Source organism: Haliotis rufescens, unplaced genomic scaffold (assembly GCF_023055435.1).
Source record: "Haliotis rufescens isolate VD_foot unplaced genomic scaffold, xgHalRufe1.0.p SCAF_1, whole genome shotgun sequence".
Classification (NCBI taxonomy): Eukaryota; Metazoa; Mollusca; class Gastropoda; order Lepetellida; family Haliotidae; genus Haliotis; species Haliotis rufescens.
This window is the reverse complement of record NW_025963779.1, coordinates 26,704,507-26,715,836: the sequence shown is the minus strand read 5'-3', so window position 1 is coordinate 26,715,836 and position 11,330 is coordinate 26,704,507. Positions and strand designations below refer to the sequence as shown.

Sequence of the window (11,330 nt, the reverse complement as noted above, 5' to 3'; positions counted from 1 at the left end):
ACACCTAGTGTGGGTAACAGGTATTAATACACAAACATCTAGGACTACTATAGGAATGACACGAATTTAACAAAATATAATCTATTTAATAACGCTGAAATAAATAGCTCTCCACCGAGTCTTCACCAACAGTAGCACTTCTGAGACGACTCGAGCAGGGAATGGACACTTGTAGAACAGGCCGCTTACAAGGAGGCGACCGTGTTAGGCTCTGTTATATGTGAAATACATCCCACGAGGTCATCCACGGACAGGGAGGATATTTTAAGTGCTATTTATATTGCGTAATAATGAATATAAATATACATTTTAAAGCAATTCAAGATGGTGATTCAACATGTAATTAAATGTAAACTGATGGGCAATTGAAAGTGAGTGAGTGAGTTCGGTTTAACGCCGCTTTTAACATTATTCCATTTATATCGTGGCGTGTCAGCTTAATGTGGGAGGAAAGCCCGAAGTGATGCAGGTCTCAGAAACCCACGAGCACGGGTATGGTGCTGACAAACCTAGAAACATAATGGGGGCGAACCGGGATTCGAACCCACAATCATAGGTTTCTGGCGTGTCCAAGGGACGCAACTCTGCACAGCGAATCGCGGCGCCTTAGACGACTGGGCCTACCGTGCCCCCGGCAATTGAAAGTATACACCCATGTTTGACGGTGATGTATTTGATACGGGTATCGTAGGCGATATTACATGCATCATACCATTGAGTATCAGACTGCCGGCTGCGTTCTGGACCTTACGATGGCAGTGTTTCGGCGACTGTTTTCAGACTTGTAGCCTTTTGGTAACGTTCGTAATTGTTCGGTCAAATCCGATTTTCAAGTGTATAATTTCTTTCGCCCAACAATTTAAAATGGCCCCTGACTTTAAAAATAAGAATCTATCTATCTATCTATGTATATATTGTCGAGATGAGCAGACGGTGAGACAGTAAACATTAAAAACCCCGAGTAGAAATCATACTAAACGGTGGGCTAAGAAATCTAAACATCTAAACATTCAACGGTTTCTGTAAGCTCTCTTGGAAGGGTGAGCTACAACGCGCCACAACACAACTTAATGTAAAACACTTTTATACCAGGGCTTTCTATACGTATGTAAAACAAGGCTGTACGGTCACTATGGAGCGATGCACACACAGTGATAGCTAAACAGAAAGATGAAAGTGCATATTTTGAGATAAAGAAACGGGATATTCTCAAGTGAAAATGTACTACTGAGTCGTGAATTGACGATAGCATGAATATATTGTTCTAAACATCAGACCTGAGCGAATACATGTTGAAAAAGTAGAAGGCATTTCTACGTGGGTGATGAATTGAAAGTTTCAATTGATGAAAAGACGTGAGTATTAGACTTCTCTTTATGGAAGATAATATAACCTTGCTAAATGAAAGTAGCGTGTGAGATAAGATGAATACTATTTGCACTGGTATGAAGACGAACACATACTTAAGTAAAGGCAGATGGATTAAATAGATTTGGAACCATTCGTTCATACGCTCCTACATTCGTACATTCGGCCGTTCTGAATATACAATATAATATAATACAAGTATCTTGCTCATAATTAACATAAATATATATATAATATGTATAGCACAGACAGGTTCTGCCATTAAACATAAGCAACTCTGAATAGCAGCGTTTTGTCACCTCTTCATCACAACCACTGATACAAATAAATCGTACGGATACATATAAATCTTTAAGACATAAATAGACCCTTTGTTCACTGAAAGACCCCCTCCCCCCACGATCATAACCACCAGAACTGTCATAACCATAAATGCACTTTAAAAATGAGTATACATTTGCGTTCCAGTTATAAATCAGTGAAACCCCGTTAACCCAGACGTATTGTTATTCAGGGTCTTTACATGTTAATGTTAACTGGGTCTGTACTAACGGGGTTTTCTGTAAGCGTGCTTTACCTTAAGAAAACCATAATGGCGTAAGTTGTGATCATCTTGAAGGTTAAAACATTGTTTATAATGCGCATTAATATTTACATGGAATACAGAACTATTATCACAACTGTTGTAATCTATTTCCAAACAATAAATTTGTCACTTGTAACACCCTTTTTTACACGTGTAGGAAAAGTCTACATAACAAGTGTATTACGAATAGGCATTCCCGAACACATCACATGGTGGAATAATATTGAATTAATATCGTAATATTAAAAAAACGTCTCCAATGAATGACAGATATTAACATTTAACAAAACCTTTCACGAAATAACTTCCATATACAAAGATGACAACTGACCTCTATAATACACTTCACATCCACATTTCTAATACCGCGCGTAATATAAAAAGTAGAAAATATCCAACAGAAAGAACATTAATCTTAACAATATGTAAATAATAAACAAACAAATCACATCAATACATATACAATTAATATCCAAATAATTAATTAATTTCGTCAATGCCATAAACGGGTGTTTACCTAAACACTTTTCATCATTTAAATTTTCTCGAACTATTAGAAAGAATGGATGAATATTACTTTTTTATACAGAGAGACCTGAAAATTGTAGTTTCACAGAATTTCTATGTTTAACAATATATATTTCAAATTTCTTCTTTGGAGTATTGATTTTTTCCCGATGACTCAGATCTGGTGGTTGTTTCCCGAGATATCACAGAATAGAGCACGCATCATGTTCACGTGTGCGTTCAGCAGTTGCGTTCGTCACTGTTGTCCACGCAGTCGTACTTAATACCGTCACAGAAGTATTCCGCCGGTGCGCACATCCCGTTGTCACACTTCCGCTTTCCGGATTCACAGCCTGAAATGTCATCAATTGCTGTTATAGTCATACTGTGAGAAATATACAGTGAACCCCAGTTACATCTCCAGTCACGTGATATCCACGTGATATCCCCGGATTAACCAATCATGGAGTAAATGGAGTCTTGTTTGTTTGTTTGTTTGCTGTTTAACGCCGTACTCAGCAATATTCCAGCTATGTGACGGCGGTCTGTAAATAATCGAGTCTGGAAACCAGACAATCCAGTGATTGATATCATGAACATAGATCTACGCCATTGGGATACGGTGACATGTATCAACCAAGTCAGCGAGGCTGACCACCCGATCCCGTTAGTCGCCTCTTACGACAAGCATAGTCGCCTTTTACGGCAAGTATGGGTTGCTGAAGACCTATTCTACCCCGGAATCTTCAAGGGCCTGTAAGTGGAGTAATGTCCTGTGTTGATATAAAGAGGATCCTGCGTCATATCGAATTACCGAGGTTTTGCTAAACTGACGGGCAAATAAAAGTGTACACCCATTTTTGATTGTGCCTAAAATCGAAACAAGAAAAGGTTACTCAATGGCGATGAATTTGATGGTTATCATAGCTGTGGACCTTAAGTTTGCAGTGTTTGTGGGACTGTTTTCAGTCATGTAAAGTTGTGAAAATGTTGGTAATTTAAACCCATGTAAGCAGCAATACCAATATCAGAATTGTTTGTGTAAAAGCCTGGCTTTAGCCGCATCATTCTCTACAGAAAGATGGAGTGTTTACTGTTGTGTACATCTGAATAGACTCAACACAACTGTGCCAATGATTATATGTGGTGGAGTAACATTATACGACTTACTTCCAGGTGCGGCAGTTGTCGGGATCGTGGAAATGGAATCTGGGAGTTCTGAAATTCAAACCCAATAATCAGTGTACTGCTGAATGATCCTGTGATATCTGAAATCTTCAGCCCACTATGACATATATTGGGCGTCAATGGTACGTGCCATTCTATCTATCTCTCAATTGGGTCACTTTACAAAATAACTGGATAACGCTTCATAACAACTGGGTCACTTTACATAACTGGGTCACTTTACATAACTGCGTCACTTCACAAAACAATTGAGTCACTACACATAACAACTGCGTCACCTTACAAAAGAACTGGGTCACTTTACATAACAACTGAATCACTTCCCAAAACAGTTGGGTCACTTTACATTACAATTGAATCACTTTACATAACAATTGAACCACTTCACATAATAATTGGGTCACTACATAACTGAATCACTTCACAAAACAATTGGGTCACTTCGCAAAACAACTGGATCACTTTACATAACAATTAGGTCACTTCACAAAGCAACTGGATCACTTTAGACACCAATTAGGTCACTTTACAAAACAATTGCATCACTTTACATAACAACTGAATCACTTTACACAGGTGAGTTGGACAATAAGGACGATTGGGTCACTTGACATGATTGGTTGGTTGGTTGGTTTGTTGTTTAACGCCGTACTCTGCAATATTCCAGCTATATGACGGCGGTCAGTAAATAATCGAGTCTGGACCAGAAAATCCAGTGATTGATATCATGAGCATCGATCTACGCAATTGGGATCGATGACCTGCATCAACCAAGTCAGCGAGCCTGACCACCCGATCCCGTTAGTCGCCTTTTACGACAAGCATAGTCGCCCTTTATGGCAAGCATGGGTTGTTGAAGACCTATTCTAGCCCGGATCTTCACGGGTCCACTTGACATGAAGCACTCCTCATAAGAAACACTTGATTTTAAATTGTTCTTTTGACAACAGACATTGTGGTTTGGGAAAACTAGTGATAACATAAGGCGTTAACGAGAGTCGCCTGTATCCGACCCAGCTCTGTACTTACCGTCCTGACATCTGTTGTTGAGGAGTCTCACATCATCTATTGCCACATCAGCTTGTGTCCTATTACCTCTCTGAGCAACAAACACCAGCGTGAGGCTCTGGGACACTGGTAGGTCCATACACTGACGCTTCCACCTCTGATTCCCGTCCGCTTTGTCTTGAAACAGAAGCGTGACCACACCGTTCGTATTGTCCCGCACTTTTACCGTCAAGTTGCCTAGGTGCATGTTCTGGAACTGGGGGTACTGTTGGAACGCGCTGTAGATTTGGTAGTAGAAGCTGACACCGTTGCCACTGGAGGTGAATGAGGGCGACTCCAGTGTCGTTATTGCATTTGTGACCCCATCGGTGCCGTCTGCGTATATGTAGTGACCTGCATAAAGGAGGACCAAATGTGATACTCTGTTATACAATCAAATATGTGATGGCGTCCAATTACCCTGAGGTGTCCCTCTTATTTACGTTAAATCTAAATAAATCGAATAATTATCATACCAAGACTATGTTGATGTGTAATTGATGAGTGAGTGAGTGAGTATGGTTTTACGCCGCTTTTAGCAATATTCCAGCAATATCACGGCGGGGGACACCAGAAATGGGCTTCACACATTGTACCCATGTCGGGAATCGAACCCGGGTCTTAATCGTGACGGGCTAACGCTTTAACAACTAGGCTACCCGACCGCCCCTGTAATTGATGAAATGATACCATTCATAATTGATGTGAATTTGAATTGTCAGTTTATTAGCCAGTGACTATTGTTTATCGCTGCAGTCAGCACTATTCCACTGCGGCCTATAAATAATCGAGTTAAGCGGACAATCCAGTGGTTGATATTATGATCAGCGTGCCACACTGTTAGGGTACATTGACATGCAATCAATATAGTCACTGAGCCTGGACACCCATTTTAGCTGCTTCAAACTAATTAATGGGACCAATCATATCCCGGAATCCCCAAGGGGCCCGTCTTTACGACAGTGAGAGAGTGAGTATGTTTTTACGCCGCTCTTAGCAATATTCAAGCAATAACACATCGGGTACGCTAGAAATCGGCTTCACAAATTGTGCCAATGAGAAGAATCGAACCCTGGCCTTCAGCCTGACGAGCGAACAGATGAAATGACACATGAGCGATATTCAAGCAATAACACGTCGGGTACGCTAGAAATGGGCTTCACAAATTATGCCAATGAGAAGAATCGAACCCTGGCCTTCATCCTGACGAGCTAACAGATGAAATGACACATGACACGTGGTTATTGTAACTTACCTGTGTGATTGCCGAAAGTATGGTCCGAGTTTGGTCCTGTGCTAGGCGTGATTGTCTCCCCTGAACGACGAGCCCACTTGTACGCCGTGTCGTTAAATGTGTAACCACAGAGGAAGTGGTTTTCAAAATCACAGCTGACCGAAACAAGATGTGCTGAAACAGAAAGGGATCATATCAATGAGGATCCATAACACATGTCCTATAGTGACATCTGACGTTACATGCATTCATGAAACCCTTTAAAGAGGATATATAACAAGACTGCGACACACGACATAGACATTTATTTGTTACATATGGTTACTTGAAAATAAGGTATGTACCACAAAAAAAGGTACAAAACCGACTTGTCACATTGGCAAATATAAAAGTATATACCTATGTTTGATGGCCAAAAATTAAACAAACAAGAAATGGTTATTCGATAGGGATGTATTTAATACCGGTGTCATAGTTGTATTTTGGACCTCAAGTTTCAGTGTTTCCGCCATTGTTTTCAGCATGTTTTGGAACATTTCTAATGTATGGGTCAAATACAATTTTGAAGTGCATACTTTCTTTTGCACAGCAATTTAGAACGCACTTGTCATTCAGAGTAATATATACATCAGTTTCTAAAGACTTACAGCATATCTCCGCTTCATCTGTGTTGTCCAAACAGTCCATGTGTCTATCGCATGTTTTCTCCAGCGGGATGCAAGGGCCGTCAGGACACTTGAACTCCTCGGCTGTGCATTCTGGTAAATACGAAACAGGTATTCAATGTGTAACTGTACCGTTGTAATTATGTTTCTTTGTTTCTTTGTTGTTTAACGCAGCAATATTCCAGCTATATGGCGGATCTGTAAACAATCTTTTCTGGACCAGACAGTCCATTAATTGGCATCATGAGCATCGATCCACGCAATATGGATACGATGACAAGCCTCAACCAAATCAGCGAGGTTGACAACCCGACCCCATTAGTCGCCTCTTTCGACAAGCATGCGTTGCTGAAGACCCTTCACGGGTTCGCTGTAGGTACACCTCCATTGAAAATTATCCTAGATAATCCAACACCAGCATATACTTATTTCAAAACAATAAGGCTTTCGGCAAGTTTTACCTGATATATTTAAATCAAAACTCTTATAATTTAGTATTTTCATTTTACAATAAAGACATTTCATTCAAATAATTTTTACATCGAAGACTTTCGGCAGCCATCGAATATTACCTGACACCCTTCGTGCGACATGTTGCCGTTAATAAATTCAGGTAGCTCTCGGAAGTCATAAGTTCGAAACGATCTAATTGTGAGAAACTTCTAGTCTGGGGGAAAACAATTTCAAAAAGGGAGACAACTCACTACACCCGGCTTCATCACTGGCGTCCTTACAATCCACACGACGGTCGCAGAAACTGCCTTGAGGTAGGCAGTAGTTCTCAGAAGCACAGGGCATTAGATCTTGATCACAATCTGTCCAACACAAAAAAGACACATGCATGTAATTGTATGCACCTAGAATACATGGCTATCATTTGTCATCTGGACCTGAACGTTCTTGTAAGGGAGGCTACTAACCCACTCTCAGTTATTGTTTTAATACAACCATAACTCGCCTATCGCGGGATTCTATAAATAAACCAGCCTGGTAATAAAATTGAACAAATGATATATTGACCAATTTTAGGACACAAAACAGCCAATGAGTAAAAAAATGTAAACAAAAGTTAAAAAAACCCGATATCCTGATAAAAACACATTTCTTCAACTTCCCACACTCACCAAACTGGCCACACGTGCCCTCAGTGATGTGGATGTCGTCTATTGCGATGAAGGGTTTATAGGTTTGGTCGTATACACCGCCGATGACGGTGTACTCCAGCTTCACGCTGCCGGAGACGGGAATGTTCACTTGCGTCTTCGCCCAGCCGTGGGTTCGCCTGTTCTTGATGTCCCATAGCAGGTTGGCGACACCTGAGCCATTCCTCGTGTACGTAATCTGAGTCGAGAGAAAGATGATATCATATATTGCACATCTTCCCGAGGCAAGAGAGTTACCTGACTATAAAAGTCCAGTTTCCACCCTTGCCAAACTAGGCTGGTATTACAGAGTTACATTTTGGCTGGACTAACAAGTCTTTGCATAGTCAAATCAAAATCGTGCAATGAAATCGAAATCCGGGTCGTAAACCATCGTGCAGATTTCGGTCGATTGCAGGATTTACAAAGCATGTGCAACGCCAACTCGTCAACAGATATTTTTCAAATCTTTTCATGTTTTTAATCAAGGTGCTCGCGTGATTTGATGCACTTCGCGATGTAAGGCCCGTTTTATTACAATATAGATCTTGATTATCGATCAGATCGTCTTGAATTGGCGCCGCCATTTTGTTTGAAAGTTACGAGAGGTGGGATCTGATTGGTCCATGGGAGAGGCATAGAAGGGACATAATTCGTAATAGTCACTGGTGGCGCTACGATCGAGCCCAGGAATTCCAGCCTAGTTCAGCAAGGGTGGAAACTGGACTTTTACCCTTTACGACCAGCATAGGTTGCTGGGGACCAGTTCTATACCCGTAATTTCTATAGCATGTGAACTAAAATGCTGATCACAAATGAGTAGCAAAGACCATAAATGATCATTGAATGTACTGAGATATATATTCAGATACTACATATAGAGGCAGAACAATCGAGTGTTATAACTTTCGATATATCCACATGAGAATTTTGGCAATTCTCAATGCAGAATGGTCGGTTTAAAAGATATGATAAAACTGGTAACATTACTTCATATGAACAATAAGTTGAATAAAGCGAAGTTTTTTAAGCAGGGTTGATATTTTCCTTTCTTTTCTTTCTGAAAATATATTGAATAGCCTGCTAGAATCTCGGAATTACAGCTAGGATGCTTTCATCCTGCATTCATTCGGGACAGCGGGTCCGTAATCCCTCTACCTCATTGGTTATTCTTTAAATTCCAGTGTGACACTACATGGAAGACCGATAGATGTGTTAACGCGTTGTGTTACCTCCATGGTGCCTGGGGAGTTGCTGAAGTAGCTGAACTTGAGACAGCTTGTGGGCTGGTTCAGGACGAGATTCTGGTGCATCTTCACCTCCTTGTCCTCCAGGAGATAGTTGGTGTCCAGTAGAAGCATCACACCTAAAGGAGCAGACAATATAGATAATACTATGGCTCTGCATTGGCCACACTTACTAATAAAACGGGGATCTCAATGGGCTAGCACTATATAACCGGGACGCTATATAAGTGCGAAAATCTTGAACGCCACGTAAACCCCATTTCAGCTCAGCTCAGCTCAGCTCAGCTCACCTACTAATCGAACAAAACCGTCACATCACGTCAGATCACGCTGGCTTCATCTACTCCTTACTCATCTACGGAGTACAAACATTGTCAACCAGGGGTCTGTTTTGATTGATGGACCCGAAATATAAATCGTATAAAGTGTCCATGGATGAACTCCAGCATCCATGGTATCATTTAATAGTGATTCATAAACACATACTTATGTATCTAAAATGGACTCTGCTTTGTCAGAGATTACTTATGATTATGGTATGGGTCATATAGCTTCACGAACACTACAGCCTACCTGATGAGTTCTTGTAGGTATTGTCAGTGAGTTCCCTGTCAGTGGTAGAGGCATTCATCATTCTCCATTCGGCGTGGGTGTCATCATCGGTCGCCTGCCGCAGTCCACACTCCAGGCCGCTCTCGAAGTCACATGCCAAAGCAGGCGCCGCACACCGCGACTCATCTTCACCCTTGTCACAGTCCGCCACCATGTTGCACAGCGCGTCCTTCCAAATACACTGCAGGGTCACACCGGAAGTGCACGCCACCATGTCGTCAGGGCAACCTGAAGATCACCAGACACTGAGTCATGCACATGTTTCAAAAACCTGCACGTGCAGCAAGATGTTAACATGACCACGAAACCCATTTATTTCGTCTCATTGCATGTACTTTCTGAAGGCACATGTTATCACATTTGTCATAAGAATTATTCATGTATATACGAGTTCGCCTTGTATTGGTCTCATGCGAGTGAGTGAGTATGTTATTTTACGCAGCAATGTCACGGCGGGGACACAACTTGCTTTCTAAGAAGATATGATAGCAGAATAATCCTATGAATCAGACCCGTGAAGATTCCGGGGTAGAATAGGTCTTCAGCAACCCATGCTTGCCGTAAAATGTGACTCTGCTTGTCGTAAAAGGCGACTAACGGGATCGGGTGGTCAGGCTCGCTGACTTGGTTGATGCATGTCATCGATCCCAATTGCGTGGATCGATGCTCATGATATTAATCACTGGATTGTCTGGTCCAGACTCGATTATTTACAGACCGCCGTCATATAGCTGGAATATTGCTGAGTGCAGCGTTAAACAACAAACCAACCAACTATGAATCAAATGTAATGTGCTTACATGTGATAATGACTTGTTTGCTATGTTACCTGTAGTCTAACCTGTATTGTTTCATGCTATTTACTCACAACAGAACCTACCGTTGTCGGCACAGGCTCCGGGCACCATCATAAAATCATCGACAGCAATCCTCCCCTGCTCATCAGAGAAGAAGACTATCTCATAAGATTCGGGGGTGATCGTGAACTCCCCCCGCACCCAATTGTCCTCGCCCATGTAATGGTTCCTACGGAAGACGGGCAACCAGTCATTCTTGCCCACTTCCGGGAGTCTGTGAGTCCACACCTGAAGCCCACCGGTTACTCGTCCCCGCATGTGGTAGTAGAAGCTGGCACAGTGGGTGGTGTTAATGGTGAAACGGGGGGACGCTAGGGGCTTGCCGCGAGACTTCGCGATCATGAACATACCTGAAAGAACAAGACATCACCGCTGCTGAATCATGAACATATCTTGGATAAACAAGATGGTCACAGTTACCAAATCATAAACAAAATTCATAGAAACAAGCCGCCAGCCCTATAAATTCATAAACATATCCGATACCAACAAGAGTGCCGGCATTCTTGAATCATACATAAACCCTACAGAAATAAGAAAATGAGAAAATAATGATAGATGCACTGCATCACAACAATACTTGGGACAACAAGAAAGGTTTCACCACTACTCAATCATGATAATTTTCTGAACAAACATTAAAGTAGGTTAATTTATTTTTACATGTTCCGTACAAAGCTATCTATTGCCTTAAAGAAGCCACATACGTCCATGGTAGAGTACCACAGTAGCAGTCAACACTTACCCGGGTAGGCACCGTGTGTGTGGTCGTACAGTGGGTAACGGTTGTCGTAGTCGCTCTTAGTGCGAAGGTGCCAGCTGCCGTTGTAACCGCACAGAAACTTGTCATCAAATGTACAGTTGACAGAGATGTCTG

The 11,330-nt window shown here is 41.6% G+C and overlaps 1 protein-coding gene across 4 annotated transcripts in view; it reads right to left on the bottom strand.

Annotated features, from left to right (window-relative positions):
* Nucleotides 1–690: 690 nt before the first annotated feature.
* LOC124131705 overlaps nucleotides 691–11,330 on the bottom strand; it is a 109,870-nt gene continuing 99,230 nt past the window's right edge. For all 4 annotated transcript variants that reach the window (XM_046495162.2, XM_046495159.2, XM_046495161.2 and 1 more), the window contains exons 34-44: nucleotides 11,199–11,327; nucleotides 10,477–10,803; nucleotides 9,558–9,824; nucleotides 8,970–9,103; nucleotides 7,720–7,936; nucleotides 7,300–7,410; nucleotides 6,578–6,688; nucleotides 5,952–6,104; nucleotides 4,679–5,050; nucleotides 3,632–3,679; nucleotides 691–2,814 (exon numbers count right to left, since the gene is read on the bottom strand). In XM_046495162.2, coding sequence (XP_046351118.2) covers nucleotides 2,702–2,814; nucleotides 3,632–3,679; nucleotides 4,679–5,050; nucleotides 5,952–6,104; nucleotides 6,578–6,688; nucleotides 7,300–7,410; nucleotides 7,720–7,936; nucleotides 8,970–9,103; nucleotides 9,558–9,824; nucleotides 10,477–10,803; nucleotides 11,199–11,327 — 1,982 coding nt within the window. In that variant the 3' untranslated portion in view covers nucleotides 691–2,701. The remainder of the gene's footprint in view (nucleotides 2,815–3,631; nucleotides 3,680–4,678; nucleotides 5,051–5,951; nucleotides 6,105–6,577; nucleotides 6,689–7,299; nucleotides 7,411–7,719; nucleotides 7,937–8,969; nucleotides 9,104–9,557; nucleotides 9,825–10,476; nucleotides 10,804–11,198; nucleotides 11,328–11,330) is intronic.